General features: G+C 35.9%; 1 protein-coding gene across 1 annotated transcript in view; it reads right to left on the bottom strand.

Moving 5' to 3' along the window:
* Positions 1-27293, bottom strand: part of EYS (eyes shut homolog) — a 1676468-nt gene that overhangs the window by 557125 nt on the left and 1092050 nt on the right. Inside the window, exon 30 of the mRNA XM_057737776.1 lies at positions 4778-4890. Within this exon, the coding sequence (XP_057593759.1) occupies positions 4778-4890 (113 nt within the window). The remainder of the gene's footprint in view (positions 1-4777; positions 4891-27293) is intronic.

The following is a 27293-nucleotide window of genomic DNA, read 5'->3' as shown; positions in this document are numbered from 1 at the left end:
CTTCAGAAATAGTAATTATTTAAAAGAGAGTACAAATAACACAATCCAGAGTATTTTATAATATATGGAGACATTTGAGAATGCATAATGAAGGGTAAGATGGTTTTAAGATCTATCCATACTGACACATACAGGTGTATTTCATTCTTTTCAGCTGGCTGATATTTCATTGTGCTTAACATCCTTTTAAACATCCAATTCCTTGCTTTCCAATGTTTTACTATTTCTAATAAGGCTCATCAGAGTGTCAATGGATCACATCAGGGTGCCTCTCCAGGGGAGAAAACTGGAGGTGGAATAACCGATTTAGCTGTTCTTGACATCGTACTCCAATGGTACCTGACCACTGAGCCTGAATGGAAGATCAAACTCATACTCTGGCACCAGATATAAGCCAGTATGTGGTGATAAGTTCCTGCTTGAGGTATATACTATGTAGTTATTAAGAACACAGGTGAAGTAAATATAGTTTCCTATTAAAATAGATAGGAAATAATGATCCAAAGGTGAAAGGATTTGTTATATTAATAAATATAATTGTCAATTCTATCACTAGATAAAAACTTGGTAGAAAAATTCAAGCAAACAACAACAAAAAAAATCAAACAACAACCAAATAAATAAAGCCCCAAATATCATAGCAGGTGAACTGATTTTCTTGTCAATGCTATGCTGAAACATTGCTGAATTTTCTTACATCACTACTATAAAGTTGATTGCTAAGAAAGGTGAGGAACTAGAACATACTATTCTAAAAATGTAAGTCTTTTGGTCAATTAAAAATGCATAAAGCAAGAGATCCACAAATTGTGGGGATATTTACTTTCTTTATGTATGTAAGACAGGAGCTAGTATTAATTTTGTTTTTGGCTTCTCAATAGCAGCATCTCAGTGCTAAAATTAACATCAGATGTTGGACTATGGTCCCTGTAATAAAATTCTGAATCACATGGAGTGCTCCCCTGTAGAAATAGCCATCTGTAGACAAGCCTGTTGTAAGGATCAGGTAAACCTTGCACCATCAAGCATTTTAAAGGAAAGCAGCAGTTCTCATCGGAGACTGCATGGAGTCTGGGAGACCTCAATAATTTTTCAAATGGTCTGTGAGGTTGAAGTATTTTTACTAATGATACTAAGGTGTTATTTGACTTTTTCACTGTGTTTACATTTGCACTGAAGATCCAAGGACAATGGTGGAGAAAACTGCTGATGTTTTAGTATGAATAAAAATAGTAGTACCAAGTTGTACTCACAGGTATAGTGTTCTCTACTTAAAGTTAAAAAAATCCTAATTTCACAGGAGTGTACTTGAGGCAGTGGTAAAATTATTATTTTTTAAAATTGTAACATAAGTATATGCCTTTGTACTAATGTGTGTGAAGACAAAGGGAGTATGTATAAATACTTCTCTGCATCCTCAAATGTGAAGATTGCTTCCAGAAGAGGCATATTTGTGATTGTTTGATGTGTGAGACCAACTAGCTGATTCTTTTCATGGCAGACAATTTTACTTGAAAGAACTAGTATTCAAACTATGGTTATGCAATCTTAGGTATTAGGTAGACTTTTTCTCAAAAACAAAATGAGACTATGTCACTTCAAGGAAAGCAACTAACAGAGTTCATTGCCAATGATAAAATTTGAGTTTTAAGGCAAATATCAGAATTTTGGAAAAATCTTATGCACCCTTGTGCGCTTGACAGCTTTACAATACTTAAAGACACTCTGATGAGATTAGAGGGGATATTCACAGATAAGATTTTTCAATATTTTATATTTGATGTGTGCTGAGGTTTGGGTTACCCGAATAACTCAAGGAACCAATATTTTTCTAGACATAGTACAAAAGTGTGCATGGGTAGAAGAAGATTCATTCAAAATGCAAGATAGAGCAATGGATTTTCATTTACAGAGTATGAAAAGTTCATTGATTGGATTTTACATTTCACATTGCAACGAACCTTTAACAATCTATGACTTAAAACAAAGCTTTGGTGTAATATCAAAGATGACTATTCCCAATTGCCTGAAAAGGCTACTTAAGTACCCGCATCATTTCCAAGCACATTTCTATGTGAAGACTGAATTTCTTCTGCTACCTTAACAGAACAGTTATTGGACAGACTGAATGCAGAAGTATATATCAAAATCCAGTATCTTCATTAAGCTAGGCATTAAAGATATTTGCAAAGAATGTGAAGCCACTAATCTTCTCATAATTTTTATTTGCTTGATTTGGTAAATGTATTTATTTTTCATAAAAATATATTATTTGATGTTATTTATATAGCACATTTATCTTTTCATTTTATGAGTTAAATAATAAATGTGTTTAAAACTCTTCATTTTCATTTCTAGTATGGTAAATACTGATAGATAATTCCACATATAAATCTCTTTGTATTTCAAATAAGTTTTTAAGAGTGCAAAGATCAAAATGTTTGAGCATCACTCGGTAGAGTGAATCTAAAAGGAATTTCACAATAAAAACTTGTTTGAAGAAATAGTCATAGTAGGATCACAAAATATTTTACACAGCACATCTTTGAGCATCTACTATTCCAGGCCCTGGGGAAACAGGAGTGGAGGAGGCCTGCAGAGTCCATGCCCGCCAGGAGCTCAGGTCACAGTGAAGGGAGCTGTCAGGGAAACTTATGAGCAAATAGAGAAATGCATTCAAACAGTGGCATCTCTCATAAAGAATAAAAAGCAAATCACGGAAATACAGAGTGACTAGGAGACATGGGTGGGAGGTCACTTCATTTTGGGAGCTCTAGGAAAGCCTTTCTGATGAGGTCATTGCCAAGTTGAGGTCTAAATGTTCAGAAGCAGCTGGACTAGAGAAGAAGGGCTTGGGGAGACAGAGAAGAGGCTTCTGGAGAAAGGACTAGAGGTGCAACTTTATGGAGATGGTAGCAAATTTGGCAAAGAAGGCCGGTGTCACTGAGCTTTCAACAAAAAAGAGAGTCCAATTTTATCTCTTTATAATTATATGAGGGAAAGGTTACTTTTCTGATTTTACAGAGAAGACTGAGGAATGGGAAAAATTTAAACCTTACTCAGTGTCATACAGCTGATAATTCACAGAATTAGGCTTTGAAGACTATATCATAAGCTAATCCAAGATAATACCTCTCTTAGGAGAAGTGGTCTTAAATCAAATAAAGTGGTGGTAGCGGACGGTGAGAGGAACAGAGTAAATGTCCAGAGAAATTTAATAGTCTCCACTTGCTTTAACTCTAAACACAGGCACAGTGCCTTTTATATGCCAACAGCTGTGTTGGATATTGTAGAAATGGATAACATCACTTCATGTGGTTAATCCACTTTGCAAAATGGGAGTCAAATGACCTAATGGCATTGGAAGTAAATAAAGTTGGACTTCCAGATAAGAGAGAAGGAGAGAAGACAAGATTAAGAATTGCCTTGCAGATAGCTTAGACCTCACAATTTTTGTTGTTGTTTTGTACTCATTCTTACCAACAAAAGTTAAATGTGTCCTACTTTTATAAAATTAAAAAAAGTTTGTTTATCAAATTGCTAAATTAGCAGATGATTTTATAAATTACTGATGGATTCTATCATTTTCAATGAATTTACTACCTAGTGACTGCCCTTAATTCATTTAGCTACCAGTTAACAGATCATAGTATTTAACACAGAAGGTAGAGAGCAAAGAATCTCAGAGTTAAATATTAAGAAATACTGCTAACTGCAAATCAAATAAAAATGGAAATAGACTTTCAACATAAATCAGGAATAATTGTGAAAATATAAGGACTTACTGGTGTTGGATTTATATTAAAATTGCTAGAACCCATCTAGTGTGAATTTGTAAGATACTAAGTTTTCATTTCATTAAAAATGAAACAGGCAAACATAAAAGCACCCTGTCTACCACTGTATCATAGGTGCCACAAAAATATATAAATGTATTAGCCAAAGGGGAAACAATGAGGAATGAATTATCCTTTTACTTTCTGAAGTATTTCCTTAATTTTTGAAAATACACAACTTCCCCCTACCCACGAAGGAAGCAGACTTGATTATATTCAAATATGTAAAGTTCTCATAGCCTTCAGTTTTTATTTTTCTTAAAGCACTTTTCATATTTATATATTCATTTAACTATTTCATCAATATCTCCTTTACTACACTATAAGTTCCGTAAGGACATTCATTCTTTGTCTGTTTATTCACCTTAGACCATAGTAAATAATATAATTTCAATATTTCAAAAATTCTTGGTAGAATATATCAATGTGTTTCTTAGGTTGACCAACAGGCTTCTGTTCTATCCTGTCCGGTGCCCCTCCCTACCCCCTGCCCCACAGGTAGAGATTCCTGTATCCAGAAGCAGATTTTCTGAAAGGAATGTCACTAACAATGAATATTTAAGCACAATGACAACTTGTTGAAAGTAAGATTTAGAATTAAATGATACCCTAAACAGTACACTACATGCATGACTGTCAGCATGCCTATGTTTGAAATGCTCTGAGAGATGAATTTTTCTGATCATATACAACTGATCATTTGTTGGTAGATATGCTCAATCTTATACAGCACAAAATAGAAACTCATTATACATAAATGGTCCAACTTAATTGGGATATAGCTTAAAAATGCTATAGTCTGTAAAGTAAATGTGAAAGTGGAAGAGAAAACAAAATGAAGAAAGTATATTACCATCTTGATTAGATGATTTCAAGTGGATATGTTACTTTTGGTGTCGTTATTTGAACAAGTATTTGAAAAATCATTAGTAGTATCTTACCTGCACCTGTCAATGTGAATTTTTTTCACTGCCTTGGATGGGATGAAAGATCCCCATTTATTGATTTCTATAACTTCTATGCAGCCAGTAAAATTCTCAACTGGTCCAGAAATCTAAGAGGGAGGAAGGGAGGGAGAGAGAGGGAGAGAAGAAGACAGAGAAAGAGAGAGAGAGAGGGTAATTTATATTATTTTCTTCAGTGTATTATTCTTGCTGCAAACTAGTCACACAGTACAATCAGATTGAGGTGCGGGTCTGATTTGATTTATTCAATCTATTGGTAGAAAGCAATACAACTCTTTCATAAATTTTACTCCAAAAATTAGTAGGAAAAATTACCACTTTAGTCAAAAATTACTTGGAATCTTTATCTTATTATGGTATGAATTACACAAAGTCACATTTTGATTATTTATTAGAACATAGGGAAAAAGCTGATACACTCATCCTTTCTGTCAAGAGGTTACACTCTTCCATCTTTCACCACTGTTTCTTGTACTTTTTTTTCAGACATTAGTTGCCTTATCTCATCCACAGCTATGGAACTTCAAGAAAAATTTCTCTTTCCAGGGGCAAAGGGAATACAGAATAAGCTACAAATATTTGTCACATCCTGTAGCCCTGATGGATTCTGCATGGCTTTTGTGTATCTTTTTTAGGAATAACTTGGGCAAAATATGATATCCAGAAAGATTGCCAAGGGACCAAGAGCAAAAAGAGAAAATGACTTTGAAAGCATTGTTTTTGATGAACAAATATAACCTCTTAAGCAGACATGACATTGTATTCACTATGAATATGCAATACCACACCAGTAATTATACGTGCATATAAATTTATGTTATGTGAAAAAGATAAATTAGAAAAACTAAAAGGGGCACAGCCAAGCATTCAATAGTTAGAAATGAGTATTTATTTCAGATTCTGTCTTTTGTTTCTCAATATTGTTAACAATTTCAAGCTAAGATGGAACAAATCATGACCAGGGCAATCATTTAGTTTAGACACTAAAAATAAGTTGCCCACCTTGATTTTAGAATTAATAATATATGCTGTCCGTATTCTCAAGACTTGGATTATCATTGAATATAACATCAGAGAGAAAGAAAGAAAGAAAGAAAGAAAGAAAGAAAGAAAGAAAGAAAGAAAGAAAGAAAGAAAGAAAGAGAGAAAAAGAAAGAAAGAAAAAGAAAGAAAGGAAGATGCAGGAAGAAAGAAATATGAAAGAAAGAAAAATGGAAAGAAAAGAAAAGGAAAGAGAAGAAAAGAGAAAGAAAGGAAGATTTTGCCTTGTTTAACCATTTTTGGGGTGAATTTATTTTATTTCATCTTTTAACTTTAGAGTCTTAGTTTTTTTTAAGAACTTTATTGAGATACAGTTGACATATAATAAACTGCACATATTTAAAGTGTATAATTTGATATTTTTTTCTTATTAGTAATGTATATATGGCAATCCCAATCTCCCAATTCATTCCCCCCAACCCTCCCTGCTTTCCCCACTTGGTGTCCATGTTTGTTCTCTACATCTGTGTCTCTATTTCTGCCTTGCAAACCATATATGTACCACATCTTTTTTATCCATAGAGTCTTAACTTTAAAAGCATTTAACACTTTCTTCCTCTTTCTGATGTAGGCTCAAATGTCCTGCAAATCCTCTTAACAAGTAACACTCTGTCAAGTGTTTCTAATTCAGTCAAAAACGACTGAATTTGAAAACAAAACAATATTTCACACAGTAAGTTCACAGAGAAGTCAGTTGATTCCAAGGAAAATAGAAACATTTGGTTCTTACATGCAGCAGAAGGGTAAGTATTGATTTGCAGTTGTTAGCTTAAAGTTTTTATGGGCTTCATGAGTGTTTTTTTTACCGAATTTAATTTTTTATTTTTATCACAGTTATACATGAATCTTGCTTTTAAAATTAAAAAAAAAGCTTACATATACTACTCCTGAAACATCATAAACAAGTGAATTAGTAAAGTTTACAATTAAAAACTTAAACACAAAATTAAATGAGCTTGGAAAAATGCTTTTGATTGTAATGATTATGAATGTCAAAATCTTTATTTTGACAAAGCTCAGCCATGGCATGATTTAAGTGCATATTTAAATAGATATTTCTCTCTGTTCATGAAGATCCTATTATTTATGTCAATGAAGAGTATAGAGAAAGGTATAGCTTTAAAAATAAATATGAAGCCACAAGAGAGCTGTGAAAAATGTTCCAAAAGAAAATGACCCTGATTACTCTGTGGAGAGACTTCTTAGAATTATATGATTCAATGTCATTCACATATTATAAATTAAAAATAAAAATTAATTCATATTAGAATAGACTTGTATTCAAAACTTCTATTCAAAAATTTTCCGTGGCCTTTAACTAGAACAAATTCAAAATCCTTTCATTTCTTATGTATAATAAACTCACAACACTCCAATTCTCTTACACATAACTTCTGGTAGTCTTGTTCAGAAAAGGTTATTTGGTCTCCAAATTCTCACATAAGTCTTTCACTTTGAATATGAAAATTTTATTTTGCAAAACATAAGCCAAACTTGTACAAAGAAATACTAAATCTAAATACTAAACTCAAATCACGTGCATTTTAGGTAATTTCTAGTGTTGAGAAGTTTTTTTCCCTTGAATTTGATTAACATATAATAATCTGGTTGGTTAGGTTTCTAGGACAAAAGTAAAAAGGAAATGTAATGTGCATAATTGATGTGAGTGGTTACAATGTAACAATATATAATAGCTTCATTAATGACAAGAAACCCTGAATCACTCAGATTATAGAGTTGCATGTCACCTTTCTTTCAAAGAGAAAATTTTTTTACTCACCCCTGAAATTTCTCAAATCCAGTTCTTATTTTTATTCAAGACAAATAATGAAATTATGACTCCCAGTTATTTCTAAACACTGTGAAATGGCAGTGTGGTAAGCCACCACACTGAATCAGGAATATGATTAATGGTTCTGGGCAGTAATAACAGAGTTCTCTCTACTTTTTTCCTTTCCAACTTGTGTTGTCTCAAAGTTACAAATACATCTTCCATATATTCTCATTTTTTCTACCTCTATATTAACAGAAGAACATTTAATTCTGTCCCTGGCATTTCATGGCCTTTGCTCTCACTCCTTTAAAAAGAGTTGAAGTCAGGAATTATTCATACTGTACAAATTATTCATACTGTATAAATATGCTTCACATTAATAGTCAATAGCAGTTACACAAAGGTCGGACAGAGGACTCTCATAGCAATAGTTTAGAATGTGTATACAGTCTTCCTCTAAATTTATAAACAATTTTAAATACAAATATGCCATATGATATTTTCAGTTATGCACCTAAACATTTAATGTCATGTGAAAAAGTTATGAAAGTGAGGGAGGGGAGTGTTTCTTTTTTGTTGTCCTGACTTAGTAGGCACATAACTACTTGAGTATGTAGATTTTTGGTTAACCTGCTATTAAGTGGTAATATTAATGGCTAGTTTCCCATTCTTCATAATCAGTAGTTTATAATTTTCTATTTATATTGTTATGTTGCTTAGGTTTTTGATTCTCCAGTGCACCTACTGCAACTAATTTGGCCAAATTCAAGTGACCTATTAGATCAGTGGACTTTACATACCAGTAAATTTGGTTTGAAGCAATTAAGAAATAGTCAGTTGGTATTACAAAAACAACTCCAATAATTTCCTCTCTACTTTAGATTATTTTATCAATTACTTTATTTCTTTGTTTTTATAAGAAGGTTCTAGGTACACTATAGTACTTTTATATATTTTTGAGAAATTTGAAAAATAGAGATTCTTTAAAGCTAGCAATACTAATTGATGAAGTCAATGGTTTTCCTATTGTGTGACCTGAGGAGCCTAAGTGTTTCTCAGAAAACTTCATGGAACTTTGTTGAGCAGGAGAAGAAAGACTATGAGTGTTGTTTCTGCTCTCATATCACTAAACGACAATTTTACTTTCATTTGATTTATATATTGGCTTTCTGCACCAGATTTTCTTTGAACAAAGCTTCTATTGCTAAAATATTACTTGAATCCTATGTTAAAGTAACTCTTGTATATGAGGAAAGTACTGGAAGATGTGTGTATGTGTGTGTGAGAATAGGCTGTATACACACACAGAACATCCCTATTAAACTGCCACAAGATCGTCCCTCTGATGCTGCTCTATGATGTTTTCCTTATCATTGGGTCTCGAGCCCATTCTGGTACTCTTCCTTCATTTGGCAGTTTCAGGTTTCCTTTTGATATCATTTCCCTGCAACTTGAACAACTTCCTTTACCATTTCTTGTAATGTAAGTCTGATGGAGACATATTCATTCAGATTTTTAAAAATTAAGCTCTCATTAATTTACACTATTTTTAATTAAATTTTATGTTGGATTCAGAGTTCTGTGTTGAAGGGTTTTTAAATATTATTTTTATTTCAGCATTTGAAAAGTTGTTCCATTGTTGTCTGGATTTTGTTTCTTATAAGAAGTCAGTGATAATTCTCTTTTCATTAGGTTTTATTGAGATTATTGTATTATGAGTTGGTATTTTTCATCAAATCCAGACATTTTGGTCACTATTCCTCCAAACATTTTTTCTGTCCCTCTTTCTCCACCTTCTGGAACTCCAATTACATATATTTTGATCCCTTTCAGGCTACTGAGTTTCTGTTCATGTTTTTCTATCATTCTTATATCTTTCTTTCAGCTTAGTTTCTATTCCTCTGTATTTAAGTTCCGTGATCTTTCCTTCTGCAGTGTGTAATCTAAGCCAATGTAGCTCAGATATTATATTTTTATTTTTAGGACTTCTACATGTTTCTATCACAGAGTTATTTTTTTTTGATTATATTTCTCCTTGATTTTTTTAAATAGTTGCCATTTTTCTTCTCTTCAAGTTCATGTTTTATTTCAGTTTTTAGATAAATTTATGATAGCTGCTTTAAGGTCCTTATATGCTGATTATGGAAACTCTATGATGTACTGATCTGTTTCCTTGGACTCATTTTTATTCTGCTCACAGTTTCCTATTTTCCATACCCAATAGTTCTTATTAGATACTAAAAATTGTATCCTACTTCCCATACCCAATAATTTTTATCAGATACTAAAAATTGTATCATTACTATGTTTTCCAATTTTCTAATTGTTTGTGGCAGTAAGCATAGTCTAATACCAATTAGTCATTCATGGCCAGAAAATCTATATGCATTTTTGTTCACATTAATTATTCCACATGGTTTATATCATAGACCAAAAAGTTTCCACTAACAAACTCTTACTTCTATCCCTAATTCCCTGCTTAATTTTCATACTCTTTTATCAATTTATTCTAGTATAAGCTTTCAATTTTCTAAGCAACATGTTCATATTATTTGTGTATTAGTTACTTAATTTTGCATATTTTTGTTGACTTCTTTTTATGTATGATTGCATCTGTACCATACATATAATTCTAGTTATAGAAATATCCAGCATTATATAAATAATAACCTTAGTTGCATCATAGTTTTGATTTGAATGTTTAATGTTTACATTATTACCATGTAATTATTATTCAAAGATGAGCTGTACAGTGAACTATAGCAACATTTTCTTTCTTATGCAACCTTTTGTTTTTACTCAATCTCATTATTGCCTTCCTTCTATTGGCTTAGTGTTTATATTTTTATTATCCTCAAATCTCTGCCAGAAGTATAAACCCCTCCTCAGTAATTCAAATATCATGACTACTTATTAATTTGAATTTTCTCTTTGAATTTTCACAATGTTTTCACTATCATATTTGAAATTTGCTTTATTGCTATCCTGTGATGAATCCACTCTTACCTGTATTCCATAGGTTTACTCCTTTACTGGCATATTCTTTGATAATATAATCAAATTTGATCAGTATCAGCTTCAAACAACAGTAGCAAATGACAGCTCATAAAGAAACATAGGGCTAATGTAATTAAGCCCTATACTTGTGAATGGCTAAGGAAAGTAGAAAGGATGTGAATAATATTGTGATGAAGGAAGCAGCGACTTTGGTGAAATACATGTGGGGTGTGAAGGAGAAAGGAGGGAAATAAAGAAGTAGAAAATTCAATGCTATGAATGGCTGTTAAATTCCTATTATGCAATTATTAGTTTCTTTAAAATCATTCCAAGGCTAGGGATCTTGGAAAATAAAAGTTCAAGAAAAAGATAGAAATTGGTAGAAAATACCTATTTTGTGCACCTACAGGTACACTGAGATGTTAATATGTAGTGTTTTAGATGTCTAGTTGTTATTTAGGATAAACACAAATTGGATGGCAACTGTTTACTGTGAATAATGCCAACTGAAACATATGAGTCTATCAATATCCTAAAGGTGGAACTTTAGCAACATAATGACAAGACAGCTACATAAAAATAGGAATATTTTAGTCTACAAATTTTAGTAATACCTCCACCAATTTTATTTTGATATATTCATTAAATTATGCATACTTTGTAAGGATTATGGGATTCATGTGGACATAGTCTATCCATAGAAGGAAAGTAGAAAGTTGGTTACATCTAATTCTACAGATGAGAATAAAATTCATACATTAATTCAACAAATATTTATAAAGCACACACTGTATAGTGAGCACAGGGTTACTGTGTATGATTATGTAAATTTTTCACTGACAAAAATACCTAGCTGATGGAGTGGAGTTGAGCCTGAACTTTAACCCATTTTTTTTTCTCTCCAAGCTATCTGCCCAGAAAGATCTACTTCTGTCCAACCAGAGGGTTTATTCTTATTGATTCAAAGTCACAATATAGTCAAGCATCTGTGGGGCTAGGCACTGTTAAAATATAATATCAGTTAGAAAACCAGATAAATTTCAGTAAAAAAATGTGAAGACAATGACAGATTTTAACTTCTGATAATGGCAGAATAACTGGTTGGAGACCAAACCTTTTATAAAAACAATGAAATAGAGGAGTATTTAAATAAAAATCTGTTTACAGACAATAGAGAACTACAAAGGCAGTAAGAACTTGAAGGGCCAACATCTCAGAGAGGAGGGAAGCACAAATGTAAACTTTGACATTCAGTGCTCCATTTTTCTCTTGAATTACTTGTGAATTTATAAATGTAGAGAGAATTGAAGAAGCTGGACAGAGGCCTCTATGAACATTTTGGGGCTAAGGGCAAAATATTGACATTCATGAGCAAGCACTCATTCTTAGAACGTTAAATACCTGAGGCTATATTTCTAACTTCCTCAGGTCATCAGGGTTTAGCGCTACCTAAAATCTATCTCACGGCCATTTGCAGTGTTGTTGATTGATTGCTATTTCTTCACTGCAGAAACTGGCAAAGAATGTCCCTGTGTAATGGTGCCAGAAAAACGTGAGCACAACTTCAACAGTTTTTCTGCAGTTTCTTCCTTCACTCAGCGAGGCCAGACCTGCTCCATCCTGCACACTATAATATCTACAGCATTTACCCTGCTCCCAAGCACTGATACGTATCATTTCAATACAGTTATCTGAAATGTGGCAGGATTTCTCATGGATGTTTTTTATTACAACAGTTTTATTCAAATATAATTCACATATCATAAAATGTACCCATTTTAGGAGTACAATTTCTTGGCTTTAGTATATTAGCAGACTTTTTCAACCATCACCACAACCAATTTCAGGATAGATTTACCACCCAAAAAAGAAACATGTATCCATTAGCAGTCACTCACTAATCTACTTTCTATCTCTATAGATTTACCTATTATGAGCATTTCATAAAAATAGAAACACACAGCATTTGGTCTTTTGTGACTGGCTTCTTTCATTTATCACAATGCTGCTAAGTTTCCTCCATGTTGTGATGTATGTCAGTACTCCAGCCCTTTCGTTACTGAATAATATTTCACTGTAGGAATGCACCACATTTTGTTTATCCATTCATCAGTTGATGGGCATTTGGGTTTTTCCATTTTTTGGACTCTCAGGAATATTTACGTGCTTTTGTGTGGACATAGGAATTAATTTCTCTTGGGTATATGATAAATCCAATGGAATTTATTTGTGTTTTTGTGATTTATTTGTTTCCTACTTAGCTGCTTCAGTATAAATCTTGGGGAGAGAGCTAGTAGCCAGGAGCTAATTTGCTATGTTGGAAATTAATACATCAAAATTACCCTTAATAGGTAACAACCTAAATGTCCACCTAAAGGACCTCCTCACGTAAACTGTTATACCACCAAGGGCTGTGAAAGGAAAGCAGGAATTTCTCCATATACTTCTGTGGAGTGTGCAGTGGATGCTGTGGTTTTCACCCAGACCTCCCTTCAGGAGTGAGGAATTTCTCCCTATTTTCCACCACTTGGGGTACTGATGGCTGGCAGACTTCCCCTGTCAGCATTACTTAGGAATTACTGAAATCCAAGAGTATATAACCCCATCCAAGTTTTCCGTCCTTTCTTAGGGCAGTTTGCATCCAAAGACTGCTCAACAAGGATGATAACAGCCTGGGCTTCTCACTCTAAGCCTGACAACTCTGGTCAGCCTTGGCAGAAACCTGTACTGAGATTGCATCTCATTCCAACTTCTCCCCCTACCAATTCTACTTGTTTTTCTTTACTTCCCTTCCATAAGCGGTGGTCCCGTTAGCACACTGGAAACCACCTGCGTGTTAATCTCCATTTGGTCTGCTTTCCAGAGAACATAACCTGCAACAAAGCGATAACCAGGATACATTGCTAGGTTAAAAAAGCACCATGAAAAAGGTATACACAGTAAGCTATTATTGAGTAATGGAGGAATATGCATTTGTATGTGTTATTTGATCATATTTAACAGCAAATGAGTAAACTATAAAATATGTTTACTTGTAAGTGGTGGGAGGAAATAGGGTGAAGATGACAATAGAAACTGAATTTCTTAAACATACATCTTTAGATATAAATTTGAATTTGAAACCATGTAAATATATTACGTAATTATAAAATAACATACAATTTTAAAAAGCAATTCTTAAAACTCAGAAGTAGAATAAAATAAATGATCCTAAATATGTGTTTAGTTGGTGGCATAAAATGCTATTCTACTAACATTAAAACACAATAATTTGAACATACATCGCTAGTAGAATCTTAAGGACAGAAAGAATCATGAAAAAGAATTAAAAACTTTTTTCAGTAATTATATGTCGGCGGTGGTGATGCACAGTTGTTCTGAGATAGATGTGTGCCAATTGTATGGTAAACTAAATGTGTGTTATAATAATATTATTCAGAACAGAATTTTTTTGGCATGTTTGGAAGAAAAGAAACTAAAAGCCATGTCGTTCTCAATTTGGATTGCAAGTGTTAGAATTAGCTCGTGAGGGTTTTTTCATAACAACAACTGAAAGCTCTCCTAGCTTTAGCTACTGAAAAGTCTGGGGAAAATGACAACATGGTAGCAAAGAACGGCTCCAGAGTCCATTCATTATCTCTAAATAATATCTCACCCCAAAAATATCGGGGTTCCGTGAAGAAGTGCCTAATTATTCACACAGAAAAAGATAAGACGCCTTGGAAACTCTACACAAAGGACCTAATTTCTTCAACAAAATTTAGCACAAAGTTAAAGGTAGTCAGAAAAATTCTATACGTCAAATGTTATTTGAGAGGCATATTAACCAATCACAGTATCTGGATCTTATTTATTTAACTTATTGACTGTGTTTGCTTTAAAAAAACTATTTTTTTAAAGATATTTTTAAAATTTATTTATTGGCTGAATTGGGTCTTCATTGCTGCACATGGGCTTTCTCTCGTTGCTGAGAGCAGGGGCTACTCTTCATTGCGGTGAGCAGGCTGCTCACTGTAGTGGCTTCTCTTGTTGTGGAGCACGGGCCCCAGGTGCGTGGGCTTCAATAGTTGAGGCACATGGGCTCAGTAGTTGTGGCTCACAGGCTTAGTTGTTCCGTGGCATGTGGAATCTTCCCAGGGTAGGGCTCAAACCCCGGTCTCCTGCATTGGCAGGCGGATTCTTTATCACTGCGCCACCTAGGAAGTCCCTAAACAAACTATTCTTTAAGAAGATTTTAAGATAGGGAAAAGTGAAAAATAATGATAGTAAGAAATTATTACTAACTGTTTAAATATGATAATGCTACAGAAATATTTCCATATCAGAAATAAAATGTTCTGATGTTTGAGATATATGGGATTGGCCAAAAAGTTCATTAAGCCTGAATGAACTTTTTGGCCAATCCAACACTTCCAAAATATCTAGAAGATGGAGGGTGAATTATATTTTTAATACATCATTTTCCCTTATTTTTTGTTTTTATTTGAAGTATAGTTGATTTAAAATATATTAGTTTCAGGTGTACAACATAGTGATTCAATATTTTCATAGATTATATTCCATTCAGAGTTGTTACAAAATAAGGCCTATATTTCCCTTTGCTGTACAATAAATCCTTGTTGCTTATTTATTTTATACATAATAGTTTGTGTCTCTTAATCCCCTATCACTCTGTTGACCCCCCCTTACCTCTCCCCACTGGTAACCACTAGTTTGTTCTTTATATCTGTGACTGTTTCTGTTTTGTTATACATATTCATTTGCTTTATTTTTTAGAGTCCTCATTTAAGTGATAATGTAGAGTATTTTCCTTTCTCTGACTGACATTTCACTAAGCATAATACTCTCTTGGCCCATCCACATTGTTGCAAATGGAAGAATTTTATTCTTTTTTTATGGCTGAGTAATATTAATACATATATATATATATGTATATATACCATATCTTCTTTATCCATTTGTCTGTTGATGGACACATAGGTTGCTTCCATATCTTGACTTTTATAAATAATACTGCTATGCATATTGGAGTGCATGTATCTTTTCAAATTAGTGTTTTTGTTTTCTTCGCAGATATACACAGGAATGGAATTGCTGGATCATGTGGTAACTCTATTTTTAGTTTTTTAAGAACCTCCATACTGTTTTCCATAGTGGCTGCACAAAGTTATAAACCCACTAACAGGGCACAAGGGTTCCCTGTTCTCCACACCCTTGCCAACATCTGTTATCTATAGATTTTTTGATGATAGCCCTTCTGACAGGTGTGAGGGGGTATCTCGCTGCGGTTCTGATTTGCATTTCTCTGATGATTAGCAATGTTGAGTGTTTTTTCATGTGCCTGTTGGCCATCTGTATATCTTCTTTGGAAAAAAATATCTATTCAGGTCTTCTGCCCACTTTTCAATTGGCTTTTCTTAAATATTGAGTTGTAGGAGATGCTTATATATTTTGAACATTACCCCTTATCATTCATATCATTTGCACATATTTTCTCCCATTCACAGGATGTTTTTTCATTTTGCCAATGGTTTCTTTTGCTGTGCAAAAACTTTTAATTAGGTTCCATTTGTTTATTTTTGCTTTTATTCCTTTTGCCTTAGGAAGCAGATTCAAAAAAATGTTTCTATGATTTGTTAATATTGTATTCTTTTTTCTCAGATGCTTTTCTCAGGAATTTCAGTATTCTTATGGATGACTATATGATCATTACATTTTAACATGTACACAGAATATTCTGATATATCCTCTGCCTTGTTTGCTTTTGGTCTTATAACCACGAAAAATTACATTTAAAATTAGGAGAAAAACTCTGTTGTACATCAGTGCTCTATAGACTGAATGTCTCCCCCTAAAAATCATATGTTGAACCCTAACCCCCAATATGAGGGTATTGGGAGGTGGGGCTTTTGGGAGGTGATAAGGTCCTGAGGGTGAAGCCCTCATGAATAGGGTTAGTGACCTTGTAAAAGAGGCCCCAGCACAATCCCTTGACACTTCCACCATGTGAGAACACAGCCAGAAAATGGGCATCTATGAACCCGGGACTGAACTCTCACCAGATACCGAATGTGTTGGTAAAAGGAGGCTGGGCTTCCCAGTCTCCAGAACTATAAGAAATAAATATTTGTTGTTTAAGCCACACAGTCTATGGTATTCTGTTACAGCAGCCTGAATGGACTGAAACAAGCATCTTATTATTGGAATATACATTCATTAGTGTTGGTAAGAGAATAATTGCACTGCAGTATTATTGTACAATGTGTGGATGTGTGATATTACTTTCAACTAAATAGAAGGCATAGGGAATAAATATTGTTACTTTGTAATGTATATTCTTTTATTACTTACATACTTATATTGAGATAAGTAGAAGAACTATCCTGAGTAAATCTTTATTTAAACTTGGCCTATAAAATGTATTCTTTAGATAGGAAAATTTAAATGATCAGAGCCTTATTGACTAACTCACATGGTTGGGTTTGCTCTAAAGGTGAAGTGTAATCACTGGTAAGCCTCCAAATCAGTTAAAAAAACAAACAGAGCAAATCTGCTATTTCATTCTCTAAAGCTCAGACACTTTTGCCACACATTTTCTTAGGACCATAATTTTGGCACCATTTCAAGTGTTGAAATTTAATTAGGTATTAACTACATGAATTTCTATTAAAGTTTATCATGAAAATCTTTGAAAGTATTATCTTAAAGTTAAATCATAATTTAAAATATGAAAAATAGGATATTATTTGGTTTTAGTCTGAACAATTAGGAAAATACCAACTGAAGTGGAAATTTAGTCTTTAATATTGTTCAACATCAAATGAGTTAATGATTCTAATATAAAATAACTAATTAGAATCTTATATCAGAAATAAAGTAAATCTTTTCCTTCAAATTCAATATTCTTTTCAGATTTTTCCATGAAAATAGTTTTTAAAATAGAAAGTGGAAAAACTTCAAAAAACCTCAAAGTTTGCAATTTACACATGCCCTATTTGATATTTGAAAGCTACCTAAAATAGGAAAAGACTTACGGATCGTTTACGTGCTGTATAGGAAGAGGCAGAGTCTGGCTTTGCCTTGAAGTACAAAAGTAAAATGAATAATTTTCTACCATTTTCAATGGTTACTTGAAGAAGTCAGTAATAAAAATACAAGTTTAAGTCAAATGCTGTAGCTTCTCAATTTTTTTTCTTGCTAGTCAGTAAATACAAAATGTATTTGGAAAAAAGAGAGGTTCTACTATGTTGACACCAGTAACCATCTTATCTTCTACTGTTCTTGTGACTTTAGACTCAGAATCAAGCATCATAAGAGAAGCCACTTTGGCAATATCACAGAATTGTCTCCACATGGAGTCCAATATGCTAACACTTTTTGTCCTATATAATATTCTTCAGGTCATGGTGTTACTTCAGATCCCCAATCTCTAATGTTGGAATATAGGATGAACATATTTTTAGAGAAAGATGTATTTTATAAAAGATTTCAGAGTCTGAAAAAATGTAAAAACTGTAAGAATAATAGTAACATTACCAAGCTCTTGCATAAGAGAAATTTATTGCACCATATTCCAAACTTTAAAATTCATAAAACACTTCACAAACATTCCTCTATATTCCAGACTATACAGAAATTCCTTGTTACCCACTGTCCAGCTCTTGCAAATAACTTTCAAAGCATGAAAAGCCCAGACTTTCAAAGCATGAAAAGAAAGTCAGGCATCTGAGTCTGGGCACAATAAGCTGACCTCAACCCCACTAACTCTGGCACATCACGTGACCTTGCTTGTGCAATCATGTGACCTCACTCTGGCATGTCATGTGACTGCCCAGTCTACTTGCCTCCTCACACTCTGACTTGACAATGGGAAAGGAGAAAGGGACACGAATATTCTTAAGTTTAAGCACTCACATTTATGCTGTGCAAAGACTTACATGCTTAAACACTCTATGTATATATGGGTTAACCCAGTGTGTTGAGACTCAGTAATTCAGTTTTTCACACAGTAGCAAATTGAATCAAATGATTTATACAGTTGTCTAGAAGGATTTTAAGATAACCAAGGATCCAACAAAACAAAACTAGGTGAATATTTTATGATTCTTTTACTTTTATTTTTGTCTATGCAAGTTTTGTTTACAGTTATTCTGTATATTTAAATATGGCAAAAATGGAAAAAATTATTCTGACAGAAGTCAGGCTGAACAAAGTAGATCCACAGATTCTAGAATTGCTTCTCTTTTTATTACATACTTATATGCCTTACTATATATCTGTATCATATCTATATCTGTATTCATCTCTGTAGCTATTGATAGATAGCTTAATTTTATCACGTCTCTATTGTTAATCCTTACAAGGAGATATGAGACAGAACAATTTCCACTTAATTTATGGTATCTAAGTATATAAAGATAAAAAATTAATATTTGTTTAAATGAACCATGCAGTCATTTGAAACTGGAATAGACAGCAAGTCCATAAATAATTCAGCAGATGATTGAGAATTTTTAGAAGAAAAAAAGCTCTGCATATTTTTCTTTCTGAAAAATGGAATCAAATGTTTTCAGTAGGAATACATGTTTTCTGTCCTGTTCCTCTCTTCTGGACCTTTCTGGTTTGCATATAAAGATGTTTTAATACAAATAAGAAGTCGTGTTCTTTCTTGACCCCTCTTGCCTCTGTAGCAGCCACCACAGTGGTTTCTAGCATGACTCTTCATTCTAGCTCCCCTGCTTTCTGAATAATCATAAACAAGTTTGCTAACCTATCAGTGTATTAGTTTCTTTATCCATAAAATGAGAGGGTAATAATAGTACCTATTTCCTACAATCATTGTGGGACCCTAATGTTAACACATGTAAAATATTTTAAAGCAACACCTGGCTCTTAATGTTTAGTCCATGTTAGCTAGTATCATTGTCATGCAGCCACTTAAAAGCAAACTTTGAGAAATCCTGCTATCTTCACAAACCTCATTGTTTTCTTTTCTTTTTTTAAAATTATTTATTTATTTATTTATTTAATTGGCCTTGTTGGGTCTTTTTTTTGCTGTGCACGGGCTTTCTTTAGTTGCAGTGAGTGGGGGCTACTCTTTGTTGTGGTGCACGGGCTCCTCATTGCCATGGCTTCTCTTGTTGTGGAGCACAGGCTCTAGGCATGTGGGCTTCAGTAGTTGCAGCACGTGAGCTCCGTAGTTGTGGCGCACAGTCTTTGTAGCTCCATGGCATGTGGGATCTTCCTGGAGCAGGGATCGAACCCATGTTCCCTGAATTGGCAGGGGGATTTTCAACCACTGCACCACCTAGGAAGCCCACAAACCTCATTGCTTTCTAATGTTGCTTTTCTCCCCAGGCATGCATGTAATTCTCATCCGAGTCACCAGTGTTGTTAACTCAGATGCACACTTGTCTCTTCATCTTACCCTGCACTTTTCTCAGTGCTTGCACATAGTAAGTCCATAATAATTATCTGTTGATGGATTGAGTGGATGCATGATTTAATCATTTTTAAATTATCCATGATGGAAAAACAAAATCAACATGAACATACTTGTTATGGTCTGATTTTTTGTGTCCCCTCAAAATGCACATGCTGACATTTAGTACTCTATGTGATGATATTAGGAGGCAGAACATTATGGAGGCGCTTAGGCCATGAGGGTGGGGCCTTCATGAATGGGATTAGTGACCTTATAAGATACCCTAGGTGCTCCCTGGACTATTCATCCATGTGAGGATACAATGAGAAGACTGTGACCAGGAGGAAGTCCCTCATCTGACCATGCTGGCACCCTGATCTTCGTCTTCCAGCCCCCAGAACCATAAGAAATACATTTCTAGTGTTTATAACCTACTCAGTCTCTGTAGCAGCCCAAATGCACTAAGATAGAAAATTGGCGCTGAGAAGTGAGGGTGCCACTGTAATAAATATCTAAAAATATGGAAGTAGCTCTGACCTTGGTAATGGGTAAAGCCTGGAAGAGTTTTCAGCTGTGTCCTAGAAGAAGCCTTCATTGCTGTGAAGAGGCCATCAGAAGCTATTCTGGTGAGGGCTCAGGAGAAGATGACATCTATGAGAGGAGCCTCCACCTTCTCAGAGAACACCAAGTGGTTATAAATAAGATTTCAGCAGAAGGAAGGATGGTAAAGGCCATTCTAATGAAGCCTTTGATGGAAATGAGGAACAAGGTGATGGACAAAATGCCATCTTTACTACAAAGTGGCAAAGAATTTGGCTGAACTGTGTTTGTGTCTTAGTGTTGGTGAGCAATGAAATTGAATATTTGGCTGAAGTTCTTTTTTTCTTTATAATTTATTTATGTATGTAATAAACTTGTATAAATTTAAGGCATAAAACAAAGATTTGGTTACATATACATAGTTCAATAATTACCACATTGAGCTAATAAACACAGATGAAGCTATTTCTAAGCAAAGTGTTGAGGATGTGGCTTGTCTTCCCTTCAATGATCATAATAAAATGAGAGAAGAGAGAATTGTCAAAGATGGAACTGTTAATCAAAAGGGAATAGAATTTAAATTTTTGGAAAATTCTCAGCCTAGGCATACTGCAAAACATAAGAAAGTATGTTTGGAAGAGAACATTAATAGTGTGACCAAGAGATCCCTTGATAAGGAGATCCATCCCAGCAGAAAAACAGCCAACCTGAACCCAAGGGGAAGGAGATGGGAAGGAAGGAAGGGTGTCAGACTTCTTAGGTTTTACAGGGTGGGACCACAGAGCTGTTGGCTGTGAACATGCTGTGTTCTTTAAGACAAGTAAGGACCCCAAAGTGGATTTAGAGATCATCAGGGTGGCCTCCTTGGTTTCAAGAGGGGTTTCACCTGGGTTTCAGCAGGTCAGGTGACCCCCCCCACCAAAGCCCTAGGGGTAGTGCTGCTCAAAGCTGTAGGGGTGGGACCATGACCAGCAAGACACAGGGGCATGGCTACCTCCACCTAAATTTTGCAGGATGGGTTCACTGGAGCTATTGGTTTGTGACCCCAAATGGCTGGAGTTTCTGCTTGTGAGCTGCAGACAGGCAAGCCCGCCTCTGGCAAGCTGCCCCATGGGCTGTGACAGAAAAGCAGGGGGTGGGGGAGGTGCCCCTGTGGGTCTCAAGGTTTGGGGTTTTGGATTTGCTCTGGGTCTATAATTCTGTTTTCCTTTTCTTTCTTTCTTATTTTCTTTTTTGTTTTTTTTTTTTTTCTATTTTGGAATGGAAATGTCTGTCCTATGCCTCTCCCACTCTGTATTTTGGGAGCACATCACATGTTTGATTTCACAGACTCACAGCTGGAAGAGCAATTTGCCTCAGGGTGAACTGTCACTCATACTTTTTTAGAAAATATTTAGATGAGACCTTTTATTTAGGCTTTTGAGTTGATGTTGGAACCAGCTACAACTTTGGGGGCTGTTGTGATGGAATGAGTGTGTTTTGTATGCAAGAATGACATAAAACGGGGGGAGGCAAATTGCAATGCTATGGTTTGTGTACCCCCAATTCATATGCTGAAATTCTTATGCCCAATGTGATGGTATTGTGAGGTGGGGACTTTGAGAGGGTGGAGCCCTCATACATGGGATTACTACCCCTATAAAGAAGACCCTACAGAGTTCTCTAGACTCTTCTGTCCTGTGAGAATCTAAGAAGCTTGTGGCCCAGAAGAGGACTGTCACCTGACCATGCTGGCACCCTGATCTCAGACTTCCAGTCTCCAGAGCTGTAAGAAATACATTTCCATTGCTTAATAAGCTACCTAGCTTGTGGCATTTTGTTATAGCAGCTTTAATGGTCTAAGACACTTGTTTGCTCATTTTTTAAGGTCCTTTTCTTATATCTGAATGGAAGAAAGGATAACAGAATCATAACTATTTTGAGAACAAGTATTGCTTTTGTCCTTTGAGAAAATATCATTTTATGATTAATTTTACAATGTTTTCTCTTCCAGCCTTCTCTCCTTACCCAACTCTCTCCAAAATTTGTAATTTCCCCTAATTACACATTGCTTTCTGATGGTTTTTACTCAGGTCCAACAGAAAAATGTCTCTAAAATTTATTCTACAACTAGATATTTAGAGTCAGACTCACTAGAAACTGTGCTCTGGCCTGTAGACAGATAGCTGAACAAGACATGTCTCCTCCCGAAAGTGGCCTCTAGTGTAGGCCAGAGGATACATGTGCAGACCAATATTTATAATGTGACGTGGCCAGGTGCTTCACTAAGAGAGGGATTGGTTTGCCCTATTCACTGCTTTACTCCTGGCACATAATCTCAGAATAGATGTCACATAATATCATAGTAGTATGCACAAGTCTGCCTGCAATAGTCTGTAATAGTCTATAAAACTCAGTTGGAAGTGGGAAACCTTATGAGCTTTTAAATCCAAGCGCCTTAGGACTTAAGCTTTATATTTCATCTGAGTCCTGTGACAATCCTGTGAGTGCTGTGCCTTTTAAATATTTTGGCTTCTTAAATTTTATTTTCTCTATCTCCACCTGTGCATCTCCTAGATTAGGCATTTGGAAATCCTGTGCATGAAAGGCAATATGATCAATTTAAGGTATCTTCCCATGATGTGGTAGAAACAGACATGGTAAGATTTTAAGGGCATTAGGAAAATCTCTAAAACAACAAAAAAAAAAACTTTTCCCTTTTGGCTTGTTGGTACCAGAATCACACCCCTGACCCCGAGATTTATTCTTTTGGATGAAGGCTTTTAGCTTATTGAAGTGTAAATATCCCCAGGAGAGGAGCATATTAAATCATCAAACATTTAGAAACTTGCTATAATTGCTTTGATCATATCTTTTCCTGAGATCCTGAATTGATGGGAAGGAGCTCGTGAAAGTGCAGGAATGTTGGGCTTGGGGACATCACTACTGGAGGGAAGGGCAGAGGAAGACAGAGGGTGCCCAACACCGCCAGCTGGGAGGCTGTCCCTGCCAGGTGGGCTTGCTCTTGTCTGTAATCCAACTTTTCTAGTCTGGTGGGACAGGGGTAACATCTGTGCTGGGGCTGTCAGAGTCCCACAGGTGCAGAAAATCTAGTTTATTAGAAGTGGATTTGTAAATACAGAGAAAAGCAACTGGCACTTTGAGCCCCAGAGATTAGCAGCAGTAATGAAACTGGCAAAGGCCTGCCAGAACACTGCTTTCATTGGTGTTACAGGGCAGTCATTCAGAACAGATAAAAAAGCACAAAATGCTTACCAAAAACAACCCAAATAATAGAGTTCAGTTTATCATATGAGGATTGATACGTCTGACAAGAAAGTTAGTCCAATACAGAGAGTACTAGATTCATGATAACAATATACTGATTTATCTGAGCAAATTCTGGCACAGATGGAAGCAAAGAGCTTTCATGTTAAATATAAACAATCACATACTCTTTCCTGGAAGATATAAATTAAATCATAATTTTATAAGTTGGACATCAAGATGGCAGAGGAGTAGGAAGCAGAGTTCACCTCCCTCCACAGAAACATTGAAAATACATCTTCAAGTTGAATGATTCACACAGAACAGCTACTGAGCACCAGCAGAAGACCTCAGATGTCCAGAAAGGACAAGAAAACCTCCACATAGCCATGTAGGACAGAAGGAAAAAGAAAAAGAAGGAATCAGGACAGGGCCTTGGTCTGGGGAGGGAGCTGTGAAGGTTCCTGCACCTAGGGAAGGCTCCTTACCATCAGCCTGAAAGGAGGAGAAGTTTCAGAGCATAAGAGGGGAGTTTTGTGGAGGGCAACAAGAAGAGTGATCTACACAGAGTGTCAGCACTGCCACCCTGTGCTCCCCAACCTGAGACACTCTCCTGTCAGTGAGGGTGGAGGTCAGGTGCTGAAGCTCAGACTCGAAGCTCAGCCCCAGAGAGAGGACCAGGGTTAGCTTCAGAAAAACCCTGAAGAGCTTGCACTGTGGCAACTAATTATGTACTAGGAAGAAGCCTGGGACCGCAGAGAGGCAAGGCACCATTATTGGGAGGTGCACAAGAAGAGAGGCGAGACCACTGTAAGAGCTTCTTTACCTGTGAGCACACCTAGGCAACATGACACCACCTACAGGAGCTCTGGGGGTGGGCGTGCATCACCACTGCCATCCATCTTGGGCTTCAAAGGCTGGCACTGGCCATCTCTTCCAGACCCACAGGCAGATACCAGGCCCAGCTCCTGCTGATCAGGAAGGGCGTGCACAGCTCCCAACACTAGGAATCCTGCCAGTGGGCCCTAGGACCTGACTCCACTGACCCAGAGTGGCACAGACAGCTTCCCCAACTAGGAAATCCACAAGTAGGTGCTGAGACCAGCCCCACTGTCCTGGGAGGGTGTGGATAACTCCCCTAACTAGAAAAGCATCCAATGGGTGTCATGACCTGCTCCAATGTCCTGGGAGTGTGCAGATAGCTTTGCCCCCAAGAGGAAAGCCACCCAGAGGAGTGGTTGAACCCACAGGTGAGCTCCAGGGGCTGTATGACTAAGGAAGAAAAGCTGAAATCTCTTCTTATGGCTGCACAAACTGCAGAGTTATACCTCCAATGACAGTTTCATAAATTCAGCACCTGTGAAACATCCAAAATGGCAACAAGTGCTCTTGCCATTGGAATGGGTCTGGCTTTATAAGCTGTGGACTTTGTGGCCATGTACACACAGGGACTGCACCAGACCAGAGACCAAGTGGCCTCCATAACTCCCACAGTGGGTCCAGGTGCACAACTACTGCAGACCTGGGACCTGACCTCAGTGGATCTGTGCTGGTGGCCTGGTGAAAACAATGCCTGAGAGTCATCAGGGCTAAAAGCCAGCATACCCACAGTTAAGGTGGGATTGAGAACAGTGCCAACAACAGTGTATTTGTAAGCCTGTACAATGGGCAAAAGGGGAGACAACAGAGCACACGTACAGGTGAACATCTCCAGAGAAGGAATACTCAGTGACTTCTCTCCCAATGAGAGTGCTCCAATCCAGCCTACCTCACATTACAGATCAAAATCAGAGCTAAGAAACAGATCTGGGGGCCTCTATTCCAACAACTAGGGAACAGACCCAGCCCCTGACAGGGCAGTGACAACCATGGAGCAAAGGGGAGGTCCACTACAATATTTAGGGCAGGCTCTGATCAACACAACACCAATCAAACCCCCTATCAAGGGGATACTAGCACAAGCCTCTGGACCAAACTCATCCACAACAGGGCAAACACCAGAAGCAAGAGGAACTAAGATCTTATAGCCTGCAGAAAGGAGACAACAAACACAGTAATTTTGACAAAATGAGATGACAAAAAATTATGTTGCAGACAAAGAAGCAAGATAAAACCTACAAGGAAAACTAAATGAAGAGGAGATAAACAATCTATCTGAAAAAGAATTCAGAGTAACAATAGTAAAGATAATCCAAGATCTCAGAAAAAGAACAGAGGCATGGATGGAGAAGATACAAGAAAAGTTTAACAAAGATCTAGAAGAACTAAAGAGCAAACAAACAGAGATGAACAAGAAAATAACTGAAATGAAAAATACACTAGCAGGAATCAATAGCAGAATAACTGAGGCAGAAGAACAGATAAGTGACCTGGAAGACAGAATGATGGAAATCTTTACTACTGAACAGAATAAAGGGAAAAGAATGAAAAGAAATGAGGACAGTCTCAGAGACCTCTGGGACAACATTAAATGCACCAACATTCGATTTATAGGGGTCCCAGAAAAAGGAGAAAAAAGAAATGATGTGAAAAAAATATTTGAAGAAATTAGAGTAAAAAACTTCTCTAACATAGGAAATAGTCATCCAAGTCCAGGAAGCACAGAGAGTCCCATACTGGATAAACCCAAGGAGGAACAGGCCACATATTAATCAAACAATTATTTTTAAAAGGAAAAAAATATTAAAAGCAACAAGAGAAAAGCAACAAATGACATACAAGTGTATCCCCATAATGCTATCAGGTGATATTTCAGTAGAAACTCTGCAAGCCAGAAGGGAGCGGCACAATATATTCAAAGTGAAGAAAGGGAAAAGCCTACAGCTAAGAATACTCTACCTGGCAAGGCTCTCATTCAGACCTGATGGAGAAATCAGAAGCTTATAGACAAGCAAAAACTAAGAGAATTCAGCAAAATCAAACCAGCTTTACAACAAATGCTCAGGGAACTTCAACAAAAAGAAGAGGAAGAGAAGAAAAAAAGACCTACAGAAACAAACTCAAAACCATTAACTAAGTGACAATAGAAACATACATATTGATAATTACCTTAAATGTAAATGGATTAAATGCTCCAATCAAAAGACACAGACTGGCTGAATGGATACAAAAACCAGACCCGTATATGTGCTGTCTACAAGAGACCCATTTCAGACCTAGGGACACATATGCACTGAAAGTGAGGGAATGGAAAAAGATATTCCACGCAAATGGAAATCAAAAGAAAGCTGGAGTAGCAATACTCATTTCAGACAAAGTAGGCTTTAAAATAAATACTGTTACAAGAGACAAGGAAAAACACTACATAATGATCAAGTGATCAATCCAAAAAGAAGATATAACAATTGTAAATACATATGTACCCAACAAAGGAGCACCCCAATATATAAGGCAAATGTTAACATCTATAAAAGGAGAAATCTACACTAACATAATAATAGTGGGGGACTTTAAAACCTCACACCAATGGA

Source organism: Hippopotamus amphibius, chromosome 6, assembly GCF_030028045.1.
Source record: "Hippopotamus amphibius kiboko isolate mHipAmp2 chromosome 6, mHipAmp2.hap2, whole genome shotgun sequence".
NCBI lineage: Eukaryota > Metazoa > Chordata > Mammalia > Artiodactyla > Hippopotamidae > Hippopotamus > Hippopotamus amphibius.
Note: the sequence above shows the minus strand (reverse complement) of the source record. Positions and strands in the feature narration are given on the sequence as shown.